A 23,345-nucleotide genomic window follows, 5' to 3' on the forward strand; every position below is an offset into this window, starting at 1 on the left:
AGAAGTTTGTAAATGGTTATTTAACGTCAGCTACAGTGGCATGAAAAACCTGTGGAAACTTTCTTGTTTTGCATTGTTTCTTGGGATGTTTCCCAATGCGGCGTCAAAAGCTAGCTCTAACTTTGGGCAACTGATCTCTGTCGAAATGCTCACCTCTTCATGTGACAGTAACTTGAAACATCCCTGAGTTGCATTGCACTTTTTAAAAAAACATTTGAAAGTTTTCAATGAAATGAAAATCGCTTATTGTCACAAGTAAGCTTCAAATGAAGTTACTGTGAAAAGCCCCTAGTCGCCACATTCTGGCGCCTGTTCGGGGAGGCTGGTACGGGAATCGGACCGTGCTGCTGGCCTGCCTTGGTCTGCTTTAAAAGCCAGCGATTTAGCCCAGTGTGCTAAACCAGCCCCTAGAGACTGGTCATACATTTATTTGAAAAGTATTTTATGGTATCATTGACCCATGCACGGGTGGCATGGTGGCACAGTGGTTAGCACTGATGTCTCACGGCGCCGAGGACCTGGGTTCGATCCCGGCTCTGGGGCACTGTCCGTGTGGAGTTTGCACATTCTCCCCGTGTCTGCGTGGGTCTCACCCCCCACAGCCCAAAGATGTGCAGGCTAGGTGGATTGGCCACGCTAAATTGCCCTTTAATTGGAAAAGGAGAATTGGGAATTTTTTTAAAACCATGCAGAAATATAGTTTGCACCCTGATTAACATTTCCATCGAACTGCCATCATATACGAGGGTCAATAGGATAATTGCACCTTCTTGTTGCCAATCAGAGCCCGTGTACACTTATGGTGTTGTGAAACTAAATTCACTTTCAGTAACTTTAAGCTGACTCTGAAACAAAGTAATGTGGAGGAGGGGGCTTTCTGCTGAGCAATGAACCCACAGATTCTCGCAGCGATGAGAGCTCACACTGAATTTCTGTCAAATGACTCATTCATTCACAACTGTTTCACTGGTCTCCGCAGGTATTTTGACGATTTTGAAAAGCGAATTCCTCGATGTGAAATGGTGAAAATGCAGGTAAGACAGAGGGAGCTGAGCTTGCCAATAACTGGGTAGAGTCTGATATTTGTACAGTTTACACAACTGGGGGGGGGTGGCGGAGCAGTGGTTATCACTGTTGCCTATGGCGCCGAGGACCCGCGTTCGATCCCGGCCCCGGGTCACTGTCTGTGTGGAGTTCGCACATTCTCCCCGTGCCTGCGTGGGTCTCACCCCCACAACCCAAAGATGTGAAGAGTTAGGTGGATTCTTTCCGAATCTACCCTGCCCAATCCTGTTAGAATTTTGTAAGTTTCTATAAAATCCCCTCTCACTCTTCCAAACTCCAATGAATATAATCCTTTTTAAAAAAAAATATTTTTTATTCAAGGTTTTCATAAAATATCAATAACAAAATGAAAAAAAGAACTCAACAGGGTTACGTACAAAACACAATCTAGAAAAGCAACCCCCCATATCCCCCCCCGTACATAAATAATAAATTAACATTAACACCCCGACTTAACACAACAGGTATATACACCCCCTCAGACCCTTCAGTGTAAATAACAAAAACAATAATAAAGTAAACCCCCCCCCCCCCGAGTTGCTGCTGCCATTGACCAATGAATATAATCCTAACTGACTTAGTCTCTCCTCATATGACAGTCCTGCCATCCCAGGAATCAGCCTGGTAAACCTTCGCTGCACTCCCTCCATAGCAAGAACATCCTTCCTCAGATAAGGACCCCAAAACTGCACACACTACTCCAGATGTGGCCTCACCAATGCCCGATACAACTGCATGGATAGCACTTATCTATTTGTAAACAGACGTGCTAGTTGCTTCATGCTGAACACAACCTGCACAGTTGTGAGATGCTTCCTTTCCTGCTGCCAGTCCATCAGGCTTTCATAAAGCTGCTGTCAAAAATTAACATTTACAGAGTCATAAAATAATCAAAGAGTACAATGTAGAGAGATACCATTCACCCGACTTGTTGCTGGGATGGCGCGACTGTCCCATGAAGAGAGACTGGGGAAACTGGGCCTGCATTCTCTAAAGTTTCAAAGACTGAGAGGTGATCTCATTGAAACCTACAAAATACTGAAAAGGAGAGACAGGGTCGACGTGGATAAGATGCTTCCCGTCATTGGGGAGTCTAGAACCAGGGCACACAATTTCAAAAGAAGAGAGAAGCCACTTAGGACCAAGATGCGGAGCATTTTGTTTTACTCCGAGGGGTTGTGAATCTTTGGAATTCCCTATCCCAGAGGATGTGGAAGCTCAGTCATTGAGCGTGCTTGATGTGGTCGTTGTCAAATATCTAAGTGCCAGTGACAAAGGTATATAGAGTTCGTGTGGCAAAAAGGAATTGAAGTGAGATCAGCCATGATCATATTTAATGCTGGAGCAGACTCGATGGGCTGAATGGCCTCCTCTTGTTCCTGTGTTCCATAACCTCATGCTGGCTGTTTTGCTTTGGAACATGAATTTGAGCAGCTTGGCTATTTGGTGAAAGATGCATCCGTCTTCTGCAATAGGTAAGTTACGCAATAAACAATTAACCGTGGTAATTTACACTAAGCCCAGGCCACAGATTGATTTATTCTAAATAGTAGCACCACACAGCAGCTTGAGAAATGTCTTTGGTAATGAGCATACTGTGATGTGCGACCGTATTGCAGATTTTCCAGATTTAACACTCGTAGTTATTGTGATTGCCATTATTATCTTAAATTGCATTTGAATTTAAAATATAAAATCATTAGTGCAGGGCAGCACGGTGGTGCAGTGGTTAGCACTGCTGCTTCACAGCGCTGAGGACCTAGGTTCGAATCCCGGCCCTGGGTCATTGTCCGTGTGGAGTTTGCACGTTCTCCCCGTGCTTGAGTGGGTTTCACCCCCACAACCCAAAGATGTGCAGGGTAGGTGGATTGGTCATGCTAAATTGCCCCTTAATTGGAAAAAAAAATAATCGGGTACTCCAAATTTTAAGAAAATGAACAAGTAGAATCATTAATGCATTGCAAAATGAAGAGTCTTTGCCGACTACTGCTTAAATCTGACGGTGAAGCTGAGCTACTTTTAATCACCGCACATTTCTCTTCATGCCAGTGGAAGAGTTGTACATCACCCGAATGCTATATGTTCTCCACACACAGCTCAAGTTTAGAAGGGCACAATCCAGAAGACCAGAAGACATAGGAGCAGAATTAGGCCATTCGGCCCATTGAGTCTGCTCCGCCATTCAATCATGATTGATATGTTTCTCATCCCCATTCTCCTGCCTTCTCCCCATAACCTCGATCCCCTTATTAATCAAGAACCTATCTATCTCTGTCTTAAAGAACTCAGTGATTTGGCCTCCACAGCCTTCTGCGGCAAAGAGTTCCACAGATTCACCACCCTCTGGCTGAAGAGATTCCTCCTCATCTCTGTTTTAAAGGATCGTCCCTTCAGCCTGAGGCTGTGCCCTCTGCTTCCAGCTTTTCCTACTTGTGGAAACATCCTCTCCACGTCCACTCTATCCAGGCCTCGTAGAATCTTGTAAGTTTAAATGAGATCCCCTCATCCTTCTAAACTCCCAACGAGTACAGACCCAGAGTCCTCAACCACTCATCACATGACAAGCTCTTCATTCCAGAGATCATTCTTGTGAACCTCCTCGGGACCCTTTCCAAGGCCAGCACATCCTTCCTTAGATACGGGGACCAGACCAGGTGCCTTTTGTACATTAACTGAATATATCATGAAAATGTCACGTACTTCCTGCTCCACTTCACCGAAAGTTGGACTTGGCGTCCTTTCCCTACCTTACCTTACTTGTACTGGTGAAATTGGGAATTTACTGTTGGCAACTGTGCGAATTGCAGCATCGCATTCTGAGGCACGAGCAGCACCTCTTCACTATGCACTCCACTGCCTCTTGCAAATGGTAACTATTTTTTGCCTGTCTTGACTCTTTAGACCATCGTTCTGGAGGCGGTACAGAAGCTGGATTCAAAATTCGTCGCCATCATCTGTGGCAGTTTCAGGCGAGGTTGGTACATGTTTTGATCACCTTTATTCATTTAACTGGCAACTCTCTTGGACGGGCAACTGGAAGTGCCTCCTGGAATGGACTGTAAAATGAATGAAATGTAAGATAGGTTGAAATATCAGGATTGTAAAATGGAAGTCCAGAACATAAATGGAATGGCTTCAAATATATGTTAAATGTTTGCCCACAATAAATCATTTCATCCTCTAAAATAAGGACCAAAATGTTATTTCATTCCCTGATTACTTTTTTAAAAAAAATTTAGAGTATTCAATTCATTTTTTCCAATTAATGGGCAATTTAAGTGGCCAGTCCACCTACCTTGCACATTTTTTTGGGTTGTGGGGGTGAAACCCACGCAGAAACGGGGAGTATGTGCAAACTCCACACGGACAGTGACCCAGGGCCGAGGTTGAACCTGGGACCTCGGCGCCGTGAGGCAGCAGTGCTAACCACTGCACCACCCTCCCCTTATTTATGAGGACTATTATGTATATTAATGAAACCTGGGGGAACTTTTAAAAACAAATAATAATTTGAGAGAGAAAGAAAAGTTGTGAATGGTAGAAATCTAAAATAAAAAGACAAAATTCTGTAAATATATAACTTGTCGGTTAGCATCTTAAAGAGGGTAATGTTTCCGATAAGCTTAGGATTCACTTAAAAACCAGCATGGCCAATCCAACTAACCTGCACATCTTTGGACTGTGGGAGGAAACCGGCACAATGTTACTTGCTGCTTGTCAGCATAAACCTGGACGATTATCCATTTGAATACGGGAACGAACGGTTTCATTTTCTGAGGAGTTGTGAATGGAACTAAACACTACAGTTGTCAACGAACATTTCCTCTTCCGTCGGGAAGGCCTTTGATCAAGCAGTTGAAGATTGTTATGCCTGCGACCTTGCTGAGGAATGCCTGCAATGGTGATCTGGGGATGAGATAGTTGTCCTCCAACAAACACCATCATCTTCCTTTGTGCTAGCTATGACTGGTCAGTGGAGAATTTTCCTCCTGACCCCAGTAACGTCCGTTTTAATTGGGCTTTTGAAGGCCGCACTTCTTCAAATACTACCTTTCCATCCTGTCATTTTCACCTCGTTTCTGGAATTAACCCTCTTCTCCATGTTTGGACCAAGGCTCCAATGAGGTCTGGAGCCAAACTGACCACCAATGAGCAGCTTATTAGTAAGTGACACTTGACAGCGTTGTTGATGACACCTTCCATCACTTTTGCTGACGAATGAGAGTTAGTTGCAGGGTAGTAATTGACTGGATTAGATTTATCCTTTTTGTGGATGGGCCATTCTTGTGCAATTTTCCACATTGGCAGATGGATATTGTACCAGTATTGTAGCTGGTACAATACAGGAACAACTTAGCTAGAAACATGGCGAGTTCTATAGTTTCCCTAAAATTTAAAGTACCCAATTCCTTTTTTTTTTCCAATTAAGGGGCAATTTAGCGTGGCTAATTCACCTACCTTGTACATCTTTGTGTCGTGGGGGTAAGACCCACGCAGACATGGGGAGAATGTGCAAAGTCCACATGGGTAGTGACCCGGGGTCACAATTGAACCCGGGCCCTCAGCGCTGTGAGGCAGCAGTACTAACCACTGTGCCACCGTGCTGCCCTGCATGGCTCGTTCTCGAACGCACGTCTTCCACATTACAGCCTTGGGGTTGTTAGGGCTGTTGCTCTTTTTAACCTTAGTCTATTTGCTCTGTTTACGTCACCTTTGCTCATGAGTCGCCAGGTATCTTTATGATACCGCCACGTGGTTCAAGTTCAGGTTATGATTAATAATAAAGCACACCGCTTAGTAAGGATTAAAACAACGGTCATTTATTATATACAACAAGCAATATTAATCCCCTAATACTACTTTCTATATAACAAACCTATCACTACTGGCCAATACTTAACTTAGGAAGAGCCCACCAGGTCAGGGAACGAATGGCTTGTCCAATCAAATCTGGCCCGCGGGATTCAAAAGGCTGCTACAGGTCGGTGGCTAGGTGTCTCTACTGGATAGCGATCGCTGGATTCAAACTTACTATTGCCGGTGGCTGGTCTTGCGAAGGTCTCGAGCAGGTGAAGAGGAGAGAGAGAGAGATCTGAACTTGGACCCTCACTTTGAGAGGGCCCAGGGGCTTCCCGCCTCCCGGGGCGGCCCTTGACCCTGAGTCCCAAGTGATTGGATTCTGTCCCCAGTCTCTGGGGTCGATGTGTCCAATGGTGAGGCGATTCCTCGATCGGGGGGTGGTCGTTCACCTGTCTTTGTTTCGGCCACTGCAGGCGCCGACAGGTCTGGCCCGGTATTCAATTGCTAATATGTTGCAATTGTTCCCGGGGATAGCCGATTTAACTGTGGATGTCTGAGTAGATGGGCTGCAAACAGTCCTGAATGCAACTGCAAATACCTGGGTTGAGGGCTGTTGATAGCCCTGAGTATCGATCTGGGCTACGTTCCCCAGAGCTGAATATGCAATACTGTCTGCAGCTGCCTGCTTGTGTCTTGTTAGCTGCTTTTCCCAGCAGTCTTTCGGGTTAGCCATTTTAAACTGGGTTTTGGCCAGATTAATCGGAATGCAGCTATTTTACGTGGTTACAGGGCACAGAGGCTTTGTCACATCCGGTGCATTCTGCTGCTTCAGATCAGTTGGCATGACTCAAATTGGCTGGAGACTGACATTTGTGATGGTGGTAACTTCGGCAGGAGGTCACGATGGTTCATCCATTCAACATTTTTGACTGAAGGTGGTTGCAAATATTGTCTTTTGCAATCACATGCTGGGTTCTGCTATAATTCTTTTTTTGGGAAAAGGTATTTTATTCCAAATGTAAGCAACAGCAACAAAACTACACTCCAACTAAACCGAGTTAACTTATTGTACCTTGTACCTATCCCTCCCTCAAATATCATGAACGGCCTCCACCTTACGGCAAACGTGATCTTTTCCAAGGAACGCCCAGTGGCATATCTGACTTCCAATTCAGAATGATTCTTCGCCAGGCAATCAGAGAGGCGAAGGCCGCAACATCAGCCCCATTCCCCTCCAGCAGCTCCGGCACCTCCAGGACCCCAAAGATCGCCACCATGGCGTCCAGCTTCACCTTGGCCCCTACTATCCTCGATCAGCTCCTAAACACCGCCTCCCAGAAGCTCTCCAACGTCTCGCAACCTCAAAACATGCGAACATGATTCGCTGGGCCCCTCCCACATTTCTCACATCGATCCGTTACCCCAAGGGAGCACCCACTCATCCAAGCCCGAGTCATGTGTACCCTGTGCACCACTTTGCTATAATTGTGTCATAAACAATGGCCAATATTGGAGCTGAAAAGGTAGGTGACTGATTTTGATTCCTGGCCATTGACTGGGAAAGTGCAGCAAAGCAAATCATTTCATTGCGAGCAACATTTGTGAATTATTATCTGCCAAATATTTGGGGTGGCGGAGGTGGAGCTAATGTACACTGCGATGTTCACATTCACCGTGACCAGCTAGTCTTTACCTGTTTGCCATTTCTGTGTTTCCGAGCCAGTTAAAAGCAGCATCTGCAGTGCAGATTGAAAGGAGCCCCCTTCATTGTTTTTCCCGTTGTCCCTAGGTGCCGAGTCCAGTGGGGACATGGATATGCTTTTGACTCATCCGGACTTCACTTCAGAGACATTAAAAAGGGTGAGTCCTGATTATATGAAACCCCCTTGCCCGAGAACCACGGTTCTGTGTGTTAACAGATGTGCATGTAACTTTGAATTGGGCAGCTGGCTTTTCCACCTCGAGCATCATTCACTTTGTAACAATGTGTAACATTTGCAGCAATGTGGGGGATTTCCGGTCATGTCATGCGAGAGCAAGTCGGACAAGAGGTAGCTCCCGCCAGAGTCCTGCTTTTTTGATCCTTTTTGCCTGGTGTTCGGGGGACTTTGGTGGACAATCCGGACTGCCCGAATTGTGTAAAGAATTCCTGGTGAATTATGTCGGACTGTGCAGCAATTTGACTTCTTTGACATCTTCACCACGCGTGGAGCAATGTGCGTTCACCAGTTGGTGTGAAACAGACACACCAGCATGGGCCTCTGTTGTGTGCTGTACATTCAATGCAGTACTCCCTATTGTGCACCTTGCTTGTATATTTCTTTACAGCTGAGAATCGAGTACACTATCAGGTGAAATACTCACTTAGTGGAATCATAGAAACTTCCAGCACAGAAGGAGGCCGTTTGGCCCACGGAGCTTGTGTTTGCTCTTTGAAAAACCGGCCCATAGAATCGCGACAGTGCAGAAGGAGGCCATTGGACTTATCAGATCTGCACCGACCCTCTGAAAGAGTACCCTACCTAGGTCCACTCCGCCGCCCCATAACCCTGTAACCCCCATCTAACGTTTGGACACTTAAGGGGCGATTTATCGTGGCCAATCCATCTAACCTGCACATCTTTGGTCTGTGGGAGGAAACCGGAGCACCCGGAGGAAACCCACGCAGACACGGGGAGAACGTGCAAACTCCACAAAGTCACCCAAGGTTGGAATTGAACCCAGGTCCCTGGCGCTGTGAGGCAGCAGTGCTGACCCCTGTGTCACCGTGCCACCCCCAGTCATTCTCAACCCTATGCTCCTGCTTTTGACTTTAATCTCATATTGGACTTGCCAGAGGGGATACATTTTCTCTATCGACTCTTATCAGATCATCATCTTGAAATGGGCGAATCGGTCGCTGCTTAACCATCTCTGTTCACCAACTGAGACTTAAACAGTGATAAGTAAAGTTCAAGCTTTTATATTCTATTCCCCTATTTTAAACCCAAGTAACCCTATCTCAAGCATTCAGTAAAACTCCTTGGTGTGCAGATCTCTTTTTAATTTGCTTACAAGACAATGATGCCTGATGGCAACAGTCATGGACCTCTAGTTCCACAAGTACAATCGCAAATGACTTGTCGGAGGAAGATAAGGAGCCAAGGCAGCCTGTTAGAGAGCCAACATTTTTCCACACAGTGCAGCACCTAGTGGGTTGCGTTGCAATATCAATGTGCCAAATGGCTACTTGTTCCCTATTTCCCCTGCCAAGTAAGACAAGTGGCGAGTGGGAGAAGCTCCGAGAAAGCTTGGAAAGATCAAAAGGGAGAAAGGAGAGGGTGCGAGTGGAAAGTAAACCTTTACATTTGTCATTTATACATTTGTGTTTACCTGGAGAGTGGCAAATTAAAATCATAGAATCATAGAATAGAATTTACAGTGCAGATGGAGGCCAATCGGCCCGTCGAGTCTGCACCGGCCCTTACAAAGAGCACCTTACTGATGCCCACCTATCATTAATAATACAATACGTATCTGCCCTATCCCAGTAACCCCCACTTAACATTTTGTGGACACGAAGGGCAATTTGGCATGGCCAATCCACCTAACCCGCACATCTTTGGACTGTGGGAGGAAACCGGAGCACCCAGTAATAATAATCGCTTATTGTCACAAGTAGGCTTCAATGAAGGTACTGTGAAAAGCCCCTAGTCGCCACATTCTGGCGCCTGTTCGGGGAGGCTGGTACCGGAAACCCGGAGGAAACCCACGCAGACACTGGGAGAATGTGCAGACTCCGCACAGACAGTGACCCAACCGGGAATCGAACCTGGAACTCTGGAGCTGTGAAGCAACTGTGCTAACCACTGTGTTACCGTGCTGCCCAGTCTTTTGTCTGGAAATGTTTACCTGCCAGCTTACCATTTTATTTTAAATGATAAGATCTCTATTAGGAAAGTTGGAGCATTATTTTAAGGCAGATTTTAGTTTTCGCAACTGAGTGCTCAGATGAATTGATTCAGCAAATTGTGCTGACCAGATTTTCATTAAACGGTCAAAGTCTTTTAGTTCAAGGTCGTTTTTCTTTTCAATTCAGGAACCAAGGTACAGGGGCAACATCCATGGTGCAGGACACCAGCAAGGTCAGAGGGTAGACCCGAAAAGGAGGTAAATCAAGAGTTAGTCATTTAGATGGCTCCCAGCGTGGGTTTAGAAGCCTGAAGATTGTTTGAAGACAGGGAGACTGAGTGAGGTAAAAGAACTCCACAGATTTATGGTCCCAGAAATGAACTACTTGCAATGGGACAGAATGCAATGATTCCTCTTAAACACCATGCAAATGTCGGGCGGTGGAAGAATATGTAGCACTGGCGGCTTTGGAGCTTCAGAAGAGCAAAATTGGAAGGTTGGGAAGCTATCATAGAATAGAATCATAGAATTTACAATGCCAAAGAAGGCCATTTGGCCCATCGAGTCTGCACCGGCCCATGGAAAGAGCACCCTACTTAAGCCCACGCCGCCACCCTATCCCCTTAACCCCAACTAACCTTTTTTTTTGGACACTAAGGGCAATTTATCATGGCCAATCCACCTAACCTGCACATCTTTGGACTGTGGGAGGAAACCGGAGCACCCGGAGGAAACCCACGCAGACACGGGGAGAAAGTGCAGACTCCGCACAGACAGTGACCCAGGGAATCGAACCTGGGACCCTGGAGTTGTGAAGCAACTGTGCTAACCACAATGCTACCGTGCTGCCCTCTGGCTTGTTGGTGCTGCTTATAGCTGGGGGCTATGAGGTTGTCAGAGTTGGCGGCTTATTCCTCCTAACACTTGGCTTTCTCCCTTGCTCTGTGGGAAGAACATCTCGGACCATTTGATATCCCAGATCCTGAACCTCTTCTTTCCCAGTGGCCACGGATTGTCATCCATCGGTCAACGGATGACAGTTCAGACTGAGAACCCAGAGTGGCTGAAGTTAATCTGCTGCTGTAGCCACGGAGAGTTTCTACTCTGTACGGCTGTGTCTACCAACTGAACCACTGCGGGGGGGAAAGTAGGAGGTTTCAGTTCTTTACTGTCTTATTTGATAGTAAAGCAGCATCCATACATCAGTGATTGGAATGATGGCATGAGCAATCTGGTGGATGGTATAACATTATGAGGGGCATGGATAGAGTTGATGGGCAGGCACTGTTTCCCAGGGTGGAGGGGTCCGTCACCAGGGGCAATAGGCTTAAGTTCCGTGGGGCAAAGTTAAGAAGGGATATGCAAGGTAGGTCTTCTACGCAGAGGGTGGTGAGTGCCTGGAACGCGTTGCCAGGGGAGGCTGTGGAAGCAGATACATTAACGGCGTTCAAAAGGCATTTTGACAAACACATGGATAGGACGGGTATCGAGGGATACGGCACTAGGAAGTGCTGAGGGTTTTGGCCAAGGTTGGCATCATGACCGGTCCAGGCTTGGAGGGCCGAAGGGCCTGTTCCTGTGCTGTATTGTTCTTTGATTTCGCAGAGTAATTGCCCCACTTTGAGATGATAAGCTTCGCAATGGACAAACAGCTTTTGAATTGCTGACTTGAAGTCAGGGTGAATGTTAAACATTGGCGTGTGCGTTAACAGAAATGAGCATTTCTCAGGAAAATTCGACTTAGGAATTGACTTTTGCAAGTTTTGAATGAAAACACCATTATTTTATATACCCGCCATTCTCGCTGAGGCAGAAATCTACTGTCAGACTGTAAGTCCAACTCTTCTATCTTGAAAATAGCACTGTTGAAGATCAGTATTGAGCTTTCCATTTGAAATAAATTGCAATGTGTCCAGACATGAAAGTTGTGGCTCAGCCTTTTCGCCTTTTACAATCTGTAGTTCAAACAACCTTCAGGGTAACTGTAAAGAATCCAAATGATGTTGGATTGAGTATGGCATACATAATTCTGTACCACATTGAGCAGAATCTAATCACAAATTGTTCCTGATATCCTATCGGTAGCTGAATGGCAGTAACTCGGCATTTTGCAGAACCCTGTCCTCGATCATTTCGAAAAACAAGGGCAGCGGGTGCTTGGGACCACCACCTCCAAGTCGCACTTGTACCATTCTGACTTGTATTGCCCGTACTTCATCATTGTTGGTTGCATACCCCGAGACTCCCTGACTAAAAGCACGGAGGGTGTACCTTCACCACCATCCTCTTGAGGGTAGGGGGCTGGGCAATAGATGCTGGCTTTGCCAGTGACAGCCACATCCATGAATGAATGGCAAATTCTTGATGGTCGACTTCACCAGTGGGAGTGACGCCGTAGGTGCAACATTTCCAGCCTCCTCCGGTCTTGTACATAGTGGCAAATGTGGGAACCTAAGTTGAGCATTTTAAGATCCTGCACAAATCCAAGTGGTATTGATCAGCCTTGAGGTCTGAGCCTCGCATGTCCTATGTTTTGTTCATGTGTGGAACGATGTGCCTGGACTACACAGGACAATATTTTTCACTGTACCGCGGTACAGGTGACAAATGTAAATCTGAAGGGAACGTCGGTTTGTCTTGACATGAAATTTCTTGTTTGATTGGCTGACGACCCTTTCATGGTTGTTATTGTCAGAGACTTCTGGTTTGGGCTGTGCATCTGTGTTTCTGACATGGTTTTTCATATTGACCAGAGGGCCTATTGGTCACAGACATCCATCTAGATTGGGCATGAACTGTGCCAGGACTGGAGCTTGGTAACTGGCTGGATTCTTGACTTTTCCCTGTTCTCATCAAGAGATCTCTAAGCACCTCTGGCAATCTCTCTTCCATGATGCATCTTCCCTAGCTGTTTATCAGACTCTCACAGAAAAGGATGTATGACTGAGGCTCTACACCATTAATGCAGAAGTAAATTGTTAAGCAATTGGAAATGAGGAATGCCTTTGTAAAATTGCATCAAACGCACAATCTGGAAGGATTAAATCACCGTCCTCGCTATTAATAAACTTGCGACGAGATGCAAGCCTTGTGCACCCTGTTCCCTGGCTTCAGCCCGCAATCTTGCATTTTTGATTTAGCTGTTACCTTGGCGAAACAGCAGAGGGTACTGTCTGCCCTCCTTGGGACACAGACCAAGGAAAAAGTTGGGTTAACTTCAGCGGAGTGGCAGGGTTGAATGTCGTGACATGTTTGCACAACATCTTAATTTGCACTTGACGTTTTCAAATTTGCAGAAAAGGGATGTTGCAACAGTATGCTTTGTTGTGGAATAATTAAACCAAGGCTAGATACTTTGCTCCAGGAAATAAATCCTGCAAGCAGTGCTCCTTCAGGATTAGTTTTATGCACCTTTTCAGTTGGACTGGGAAAAGGGAGTGGGTTCTTTGTTTACTCCATGTCTTAAACATGGGGGGGAATTCAAAATAAGCTCACATTGGGAGCTGCGGAAACAGTTCAAACCTCATTCAAGAATAACCTGAATCCAGGTAGTATTTTGAAAGCTTATTTAACCTGAACAACCCTCAAAGCTGTGCTTAAATTTGGTACGAAGTCTTACAACACTAGGTTAAAGTCCAACAGGTTTGTTTCGAATCACTAGCTTTCGGAGCGCTGCTCCTTCCTCAGGTGAATGAAGAGGTATGTCCCAGAAACATATATATAGATGTGAACCTTCTAATCTCTGTGTTTCTGACATGGTTTTTCCAATGGAGACTTCATATTGACCAGAGGGCCTATTGATCACAGACATCCATCTAGATTGGGCATGAACTGTGCCAGGACTGGAGCTTGGTTACTGGCTGGATTCTTGACTTTTACCTGTTCTCATCAAGAGATCTCTAAGCACCTCTGGCAATCTCTCTTCCATGATGCATCTTCCCTAGGGCTGTGTTGTAAGGTGTCCCTGGTGTTGTAAGACTTCGTACTGTGCTCACCCCAGTCCAACGCCGGCATCTCCACATCTTAAATTTGGTGTAATACTATTCTCTTCCTGTGAACAGCTCACCCGGAAGTTGGCCAGAGGTTTAAGAATGAATGTGAGGTGATTCACAAACAACGCAACAAATCCTGGGGATGAATTTGGAAATGGGCTGTGTTACCCCAGAGTTTAAACCATTGACTGCTTTTTGAAACAACGATACGTACTGTATCGTATCATTAGGAACATTTTTTAGCTGAATGTACTGGAGACGGGCAGGTAACGAGTGTAAAGTATCGACCTGCCAGAGCCAAAACTTACAAACAGACCAATCCACATAGCTGCGTTCAAAGGGCATCTTGACAAATACATGGATAGGATGGGTATCGAGGGATATGGCACAAGGAGGTGCTGAGGGTTTTGACCACGGGTGGTATCATGACCGGTACAGGCTTGGAGGGCCGAAGGGCCTTTTCCTTCCTATGGCTGTGGATTATTACCGTTGTTTTATTCGGAGAATCCCGACAGTGCAGAAGGAGGCCATTCGTGCCATCGGGTCTGCACTGACCCTTCAAATGATCACTCTCCCCACACAAACCGGCGCCGGCTGTGTTTTCCGACGTCAAATCGATTCTTTGCCCGATTGCCGATTACGATTTCGCTGTCGGGCAACGGAGAATCCCACCCAAGATCTGTGACAGGAGGAAAGGGGTAGACAAGTAAAGAAGCAGTGGATCTAGAGAAGGTGGAATATCGGAATAGAAGAATCATTGCCAACAGCTGCTGTCCATAAAACTGGGAACGAGTGTTTGTGATCTGAAATTGTACGCTGTGTCGCGTCTGGAAGGCTGAAAAGTCCCTTATTGAGAGCTTCAGGGGCATGAGGCAAATTCCAGAGAAATCAGACCAGGAGTAATGCAGAGAATTAAAATGGCCAGTGACCGGGAGCAGTCAAGCTTGTGGACTGAGTGGAGGTGTTCACCCATTCCGTGTACTAGGGAGACTATATCATGAGCAGCGAATATCGTATACAGAATTGCACAAAGTATAAATAAATCACTGTTTTGACTGGAAGGAGTGTTTGGGGTCTTGGAGTGGTGGGAAGGGAGCAGGTGAAAGGGCAGTCATGCCATCCCTGGGCTTGGATAGGAAGGAGAAGGACTGCCGTGGTGATGGAAAAGTGGAGAGAATGATCTGTTTGGGATGTTGAAAGTGGAGGGGAGGGGGTGGAATCATGTTGGAGGAGGCTGAAATGGCGGAGGATGGTTTGTTGAATGTGGAGGTTGGCAGGATGGACGTTGAGGGTGAGGGGAACCGTTCTGGGGCGGAGAGGAAGTGATAAGGGCAGAATTGAGCGAAGGTCCTGTCCACCTCGGTTCAGGAAAACGGAAGGACTGGTGTGGAAGATGACATCCAAACAGTGGAGAAGCCGGGAGAATGGAATCCCAAACAAAGGCAGGGATTATAATTATAGGAGCAGTTCAATTGTCGTGGAACATTCATGGTGAAAGGAGATGGTTCGGCCAGCAAACTGGACACTGTTAAAAGCAGCAGGTGTTGGCGGAGGATTTGTAAATGCGTATCGGAAAAGACTGGACTTGGGAAGATGCAATCGAGTTGGGATAAGAAGATGCAGATTTTCTGAAGCAAGAACAGACTGAAATGGGTCTATTGGGATTCCTGTTTGCAGATCCTGGAAAGGAGTTCGAAGAGGCCTGTGTAGGGTTGGGGAATCTGGAGCCATTGCCATTTTGGTAATGGGACACATTGTAATATGGCACATCAGTGGGCCAAGGGAGGAAAACCTCACACATATTGAGACAATATCACCAGCAGTAAAATGCCTGGGAGGATCATGTGTGTTGTACTGATTTTTTCTGGAATTCGAGATGAAGTAGGTGATGGTCTGGGAAATGATGACTAGATATTCACTGGTGGGATCATGGGCGAGAGAAAATAAGCGGTGCCAGTGGGTGCCGTTCAGCCTCTAAGCTAGAGAGGTCTGTTCGCCAGAGAACAACAGCATAGACATTATTCACTCTGTTAGCACATCATTGCATGTTAACAAAGAATGTGTTTACTGCTGGAAGCTGCTGTGACAGCTAATATCAAACAAAAATTGCAATAATAGTACCCCATCAACTTCACATTAAGCATGAGATGTTTTGGAATGATTTCAAGGCTGTAATTTTGTCTTCAGACATGGGTGGTTCACATTTAGCTTTGAAGTTTATGATATGTAAATCTCTGATGATTACCTGTAGTTGCTTCTGGGTATTCCTTATGCTCAATATAATTTTAAATGCTTCATCCCTATTTTTGTTCAAATTAATTTTGACTGAAGCATCGTGTGTATGCATGACATTTGTGTGTGTGTCGCATTTTTGGGTGGACAAAGCATCCAGGGTGCTTCATGGGTAATCAGTGAAACTGGACAGCAACCCAAAGATGGACATATTGGGAGGTAGTGGGTTCCACGGTTCTGAATCACCGGCAAAGTATGGGTTAGAGTTGGGGCTGATGTAGTGAACTTATTCCAACAAAGCGAAAGATCAAGGACAGGATTCACCGGCACGCCGCGCCTCCGCCGGCAACGGGATCCTCCATACCAGCAGCCGGCCAATGGGGTTTCCCGCTGTGGCCATTCCACGCCATCGGGAAACCCACGGGTGTGGATGCACTACTGGCGAAGCGAAGGATCCTGCTGACGGTCGGTGAAAATAGTAAACCAGTTTATTTACAACTCAAGAGATTAGAAGAGGCTAAATTTTGAGAAGCACAGATTGTAGCCATGTTTGTAAAAGTGAGGTTGAAGGATGGAACTGAGGGATTCTCGAAATGATGTGTACCCTGTCGGGAGCTCAGGAATTATTTTAATAGTTTCCTTTCCTAGATAGCGGAGCAGTACTCAAATCTTCGATGCACTTAGTTGACTGCTGAATTAAAATTCATCAATCTTGAATTGTCATTAAATATTCATATTCATTCTCCTTTGGCTAACACAAGATGGAATTTTGTTTCCAAATTCAAGGAAAGGTGACCGTTTTTGTCAGAAACCGGTTAGAACGGCACAAAATGTATTCTATTGCTGCCTTGTCACGAGGTCCGTTTTAAACTCCTCGAAAAGGATAGAAGGCGTTTACTGCAAATTTAACAAAATCGCAAAGAGATTTGTCAAAGTGTTTTTGGTTGAATGATTCATGCAAGAATATATTCAGCCTGATTTTGGCCTCTCCTTCATTTTTATTTTAATTTCTTTGGTTGGGGGCACTCGAGGTGCAGCAGTTGAGTTCTTTCAAAAGTTACGTTCAGAAAACCTTGATGTTATGTCTAATGTAATTGCTTTGTAACTCCCTTTGTCCCCCCTGCAAATTTACTTTGCAAAAATCTTTGAATCTTTAGTGTGCAGCTCACGGTATCCAATGCAGCTTGCTGAATCAGCGCGATGAGTGCTGTCGCTGGCATAGCAGTAGTGACATGACAAGGAAATTAAATTTCTCCCTGTTATAGCAAAAACTCAGCAAAATAATTGAAGATTTTTATCTTCGCTAACATGGATTGTGTCTGCAGAGAGCATTTTGAGTTGCATTGCACTAGAGAGAAGTCCTAATGATGGCAACAACTTGCAGTAATGAGCATTGTGGCATAGGTGCACTGGCATAGGATGGAGCAGAATTACACCATTTGGCCCATCGAGTGCTCCACCATTCAATACAATCATGGCTGATCTCATCCTGGCCTTAACTCCACCGTCTACCCGTTCTCCATGGGCCTTCAACCCCTTCCCAATTAAAAATCCTCAAATTTACTCACTGTCCCAGCATCCACCGCACTCCGTGATAGCGAATTCCACAGATTCACAACCCTTTGGGAGAAGTAGTTTCTCCTCAACCCCGTTTTAAATTTGCGAACTCTTATCGTAAGACGATGACCTCTTGTTCTCGATTGCTGCACAAGAGGAGGCATCCGCTCCACGTCTACTTTATCCATACCTTTTATTATCTTATATACCTCAATTTGATCTCCCTTCATTCTTCTAAACTCCAGAGAGTATAGACCTAACCTGTTCAATCACTCTTCATACGGCAACAGCTAGATGAAGTGAAAATTTTCCTCCATGATAAAAATGCCTTGTGACTGCACTGATAAATAATATTTATATGTAACGTATACACAACAGCTCTGACATTTGTATTGGGTTTATTCCAGCCAAAGCTTCTCAATCCTGTTGTGGAGTGCCTCGAAGGAATAGATTTTGTCACCAACACACTTTCCAAGGGAGAGTCCAAATTCATGGTAGGTGCCATTTGCCTATTTTATGTCTCTTCTATTTTAACTGTGAAGCGCCTGGGCGGTTTGTTGAAATTAAAGATGTTTCATACACACCATAGGTTTCTACTTTAGTCAAAATTCATTTGGGAAAAAGAATTGCTGTTAAAATAGTCAAGGAATGGATTTCAAATGGATGCTTTAGACATTCATGTGCCTATTGTCTCACAACATTGCTATTTTGGTCATGGGTCACATTGCAATTTAGCTACGTCAGTGGGACAAGGGTGGAACGCCTCCCAAATATCAAGAAAATGTCGCCAGCGGTAAAATTATTCCAGGGTAAAATACCTGGGAGGATCATGTGTTCTATACTCTAGGGTGGCACGGTAGCACAGTGGTTAGCATTGTCGCTTCACAGCACCTGGGTCCCGGATTCGATTCCCCGCTGGGTCACTGTCTATGTGGAGTCTGCACGTTCTCCCCTTGTCTGCGTGGGTTTCCTCCGGGTGTTTCCTCCCACAAGTCCCGAAAGACGTGCTGTTAGGTGAATTGGACATTCTGAATTCCCCCTCTGTGTACCCGAACAGGCGCCGGAGTGTGGCGACTAGGGGCTTTTCACAGTAACTTCATTGCAGTGTCAATGTAAGCCTACTTGTGACAATAATAAAGATTATTATTAATAGTGTGTTCCTCGGGGCTGAGGACCCGGGTTCAAATCTCGGCCCTGGGTCACTGATTGTGTGGAGTTTGCACATTCTCCCCATGTCTGAGTGGGTCTCACCCCCACAACCAAAAGACGTGCAGGTTAGGTTGATTGGCCGTGCTAAATTGCACCTTAATTGGAAAAGAAATAATTGGGTCCTCTTAAATTTATATTTTTTTAAAAAGGAATTAGAAAATTCTACAGTGAGAAATGAGAGATCTTGGGGGGGAAAATAGCGGGGACTCCCCTCTTATCTTATTTCCAAATTACAGTTTTATTTTATTTCTCCGCTCAAATTTCTTTGTGCTTCTAAAGTTGCTGACCTTGACTGAAGTCCAGTTCCACCGGTGCCATTCGCCGTCCGATACCGTAGCTATTTTCATGTCGGGGTGCAGACAAGTGGCTTTGTTATCTGACTCGGAACACATCACAACTGAGGTGATCCTCCTCTTGGCTCACATACGGGAGGGGTACCTGGAGCGATCAGAAGCAAGTACCCTGACTGAGCCGTGAGAAAGGGACCGCAGTTGATCTTTGCTTCATCCCTACTTTTCTCAATAGCAAAATCAAACGAAAAGTCACTATTTTGTGTTTTCAGTGTTTTAATTTTAAATGCAAAGGTCTTGCCTCCAATGCAGGGGAGGTGAATAGGAGCAGGTTCTCCAGCTGGTGTGTTTTTGGCTCTGGTTGTTGGCATACCTGCCATTGCGATCCTGCAATCAAACCCAGGGACTGCTGAGATTAATTGTAGCATTCCGGAGGAACCAGCTATCTTCCTGGTCTGCCAGCTCAGTATTTTGCTGAATAAGCTTGCTGAGGTATCGGGAAGGCCATCCAAATCTAAATTTGATCATTTAGGGGCAGCACGGTAGCACAGTGGTTAGCACAGGTGCTTCACAGCTCCAGAGTCCCAGGTTCGATTCCCGGCTTGGGTCGCTGTCTGTATGGAGTCTACACGTTCTCCCCGTGTGTGCGTGGGTTTCCTCCGGGTGCTCCGGTTTCCTCCCACAGTCCAAAGACGTGCAGGTTAGGTGGATTGGCCATTCTAAAATCCCCTTCGTGTCCAAAATGGTTTGGTGGGGTTACTGGGTTACCGGGATAAAGGGGATAGGGTGGAGGCGTGGGGCTTAAATAGGGTGCTCTTTCCAAGGGCCGGTGCAGACTCGATGGGCCGAATGCCCTCCTTCTGCACTGTAAATTCTCTGATTCTATGAACTGCCTCCTGAAGAAGCTGCAGAGATGGGAGACTTGCGTCTGCGTCGGCCCGTCTTAGCTTTTCGTGGAGCAATGATGGTTTTCAGAAGCCAAAGATGATTCTTTTGGTAGTTATCCCACTGTCTTTAACTTGTCTGACATCCAGTGCTGGATGGGCAGAAGCCTCCCCTAATTAAGTAATGGGAAAATCAAACCGTGGTGTTCAGTCTCCACCACAAACTTCTCTTCCTAGCCACCAGCCCCTTCCCTCTCTGTCAACTAACTGTCTGAGGGTGGACTAGGCTGCTGACATCCTTGGTTGTCACATTTGACTCCAGGATGAACATTCAGATCATGAACCTGGGCTATTAGTAAAATAGCCTATTTCCAATTCTGTAACATCACCTGACTCAGCACAGACATGATGGGCAAAAGGCTTCCTCCTGTGCTCACAGAATTTACAGTGGCGAAGGAAGCCATTCGGCCCATCGAGTCTGCACCGGCCCTTGGAAAGAGCACCCTACCCAAGCCCACACCTCCACCCTATCCCCACACCTCCTCTAACCCTATCCCCGTAAGCCCACCTACCCTTTTTGGACACGAGGGGCAGTTTAGCATAGCCAATCCACCTAACCTGCACATCTTTGGACTGTGGGAGGAAACCGGAGCATCCGGAGGAAACCCACGCAGACACGGGGGAGAATGTGCAGACTCCGCACAGACAGTGACCCAAGCTTGGAATCGAACCTGGGACCCTGGAGCTGTGAAGCAACTGTGCTAACCACTGTGCTGCCGTGCTGTAACCATTCTGTGCCGCTGCCTCACCTTGTTTGCTGCTGACACCCTCGTCCATGCTTGTTCCCTCTCGACTTGACAATTCTAATGCACTCCTGGCCGGTCTCCCACATTCTATCTTTTGTAAACTTGGGATGGTCCAAAGCTCTGCTGCCTGGGTCCTTCCATGCACCAAATCCTGTTCACGTGCCAGCCTTGCACTCGCTGACCTACGATGGCTCCCATTTAAGCAGGGTTTTATTTTAAAAACTTTTGTCCTTGTTTTCAAACCGTACCATGACCACACCCCTCTCGATCTCTCTCATCGTCCCCGTCCCTCAACGTTTTTTAAAAATTATCTGCCGCCCTCTAATTCTGGCCTCTCCAGTATTTCTGAGTTTAATTGCTCTACCATTGATGGCTGTTGATTCCGCTGCCTGCACCCTAAGCTCGTAAATTCCCATCCTAAACCTCACTGCGTCTCTCCTTCAAGACATGACATAAAACCAAGCTTTTGATCTTCAGCGCTGCTGTCCTCTTATGTGACTTGGTGGTCAAATATTGTGCCTTGGGACATTTTTTTGAAAGGCACTATACAAATGCACGTTTTTGCTGTAGGGAAACATCAGACAGATGATGGATCTGATCTTCAAGAAGCATGGTAGCGGGAACTTACATAGATACCATGTGGTGTTGCTAATTTAAAAGAGGAGTTGGAGTTGGGCAGCACGGTAGCATTGTGGATAGCACAATTGCTTCACAGCTCCAGGGTCCCAGGTTCGATTCCGGCTTGGGTCACTGCCTGTGCGGAGTCTGCACATCCTCCCCGTGTGTGCGTGGGTTTCCTCCGGGTGCTCCGGTTTCCTCCCACAGTCCAAAGATGTGCAGGTTAGGTGGATTGGCCATGATAAATTGCCCTTAGTGTTGGATTGGGTTACTGGGTTATGGAGATAGGGTGGAGGTGTTGACCTTGGGTATGGTGCTCTTTCCAAGAGCCGGTGCAGACCCGATGGGCCGAATGGCCTCCTGCTCTGTAAATTCTATGATAAATTCTATGACATTTCTTGAGGAGAGCAAATATTTTCGGAAGTATACTTTCAATAAATACCTTGTCTTGGAATCTTGCTTTAGTTGAAGTCACCCTATCCCCATAACCCAGTAACCCCACCCAGCACTAAGGGCAATTTTGGACACTAAGGGCAATTTATCATGGCCAATCCACCTAACCTGCACATCGTTGGACTGTGGGAGGAAACCGGAGCACCCAGAGGAAACCCACGCACACACGGGGAGGATGTGCACACTCCGCACAGACAGTGACCCAAGCCGGAATCGAACCTGGGACCCTGGAGCTGTGAAGCAATTGTGCTATCCACAATGTTACCGTGCTGCCCAACTCCAACTCTTTTAAATTAGCAACACCACATGGTATCTATGTAACTTCGCCAAACAATTGGCAAAGGGTCTAGCCATTACCATTCTATCAAAGTAATGAATTTCGAAAAGTGTGTCTGAGAATGACGTTGCCTGACGCCCTAATCATGCTGTGGATATTAAAGCGGTTGGCTTCATTTCTCATACCTGACACCTGAGCACAACTAGGAAGCATTTTAAATTCTATTCCTTTCAGTGCCCAAATGAAAGGCTAAACTTTTGCCCAGTTGGTACATTTTCAGAAATGCTCAACTATTGAGAGCAATAAAAAAGCAATCCCTGCAAGATAATCTGTGTACCTTGCCAAATCGCCACTTAAACCACCGTTGCAATGTCCAATTTCATGGAGCAATGGAGGTATTAACATTTAAGTGGCTCTGGTCAGGTCCGCAGATTATGTGTCGGGGGTTTTTGATTGTTCTCGCTAGTGTACGATTTGAAGTTAAGCGTTCCTGCAAGTGTGCTGGCAAATGGGTAACCTCCATTTGACAAAACATTTTACATAACGGCAGTCATCATACAAATAGCTAATTTACACAGGACAGCTTCACTGTGTTTTGTCTGTATCATCACACACCCGTTCTCGGAGCAACGCGGCCTGAAACATGACCGACCACCCATAAAGCTACAATCTTGGGACTTCTTGTGGTTTCCTAAAGACCGTAAATATGCATAAAGTCCATAGGCAGAGTTTGAATGCTCATCAATCAATCTGCAGCCCTGCTCAAAGAGTGCAAGAGGATGCACTTCAATTTTCAGTTTGATCTTTGAAATCAAGTCGGTAATGTTTCGCTTAAATTGCTTCCTTAACGTGGCACTTTCATTTTGTCTTTTCAATCAATGTCGCTCTTGCACCTGAGCTGAGAGAAGTCTTGAACTTTTAATCATGTGTGTTTCCCCCCCCCCCCCTCCTTTTGAAGTATCTTCACGGTATGGCTGAGTATCTGTAGGAGGGGCAGAACAGGGCTGTTTTACACTTCAGATGTTAGTCCATTGATCTTCCTTTCAGATGAGCATAACAACACCTGCTGGATCTGTTCCCCAGCGCCTGTAGTGGCTGAGTTAGTTGACTGTACTCCTCCTAAAGAGGTGTGAAGTACACTTTTTATAAACACCAGAATTAATTTGGGTGTTCAATTGCAAACACAATTACAGTGTCTTGTCGGCAAGGATCAAATTAACCTGTCAAGTCACTCAGCTGAAGTTTTTACTGCTCAGTGTGAACGAGGGGAT

General features: G+C 45.9%; 1 protein-coding gene across 1 annotated transcript in view; it reads left to right on the forward strand.

The window, feature by feature from the left end:
* polb (polymerase (DNA directed), beta) overlaps positions 1-23,345 on the forward strand; it is a 142,654-nt gene that overhangs the window by 38,540 nt on the left and 80,769 nt on the right. Inside the window, exons 8-11 of the mRNA XM_072485968.1 lie at positions 980-1,034; positions 3,967-4,039; positions 7,655-7,725; positions 17,945-18,031. Coding sequence (XP_072342069.1) covers positions 980-1,034; positions 3,967-4,039; positions 7,655-7,725; positions 17,945-18,031 — 286 coding nt within the window. The remainder of the gene's footprint in view (positions 1-979; positions 1,035-3,966; positions 4,040-7,654; positions 7,726-17,944; positions 18,032-23,345) is intronic.

The sequence above is a fragment of the Scyliorhinus torazame genome, chromosome 20, assembly GCF_047496885.1.
Source record: "Scyliorhinus torazame isolate Kashiwa2021f chromosome 20, sScyTor2.1, whole genome shotgun sequence".
Taxonomy (NCBI): Eukaryota; Metazoa; Chordata; class Chondrichthyes; order Carcharhiniformes; family Scyliorhinidae; genus Scyliorhinus; species Scyliorhinus torazame.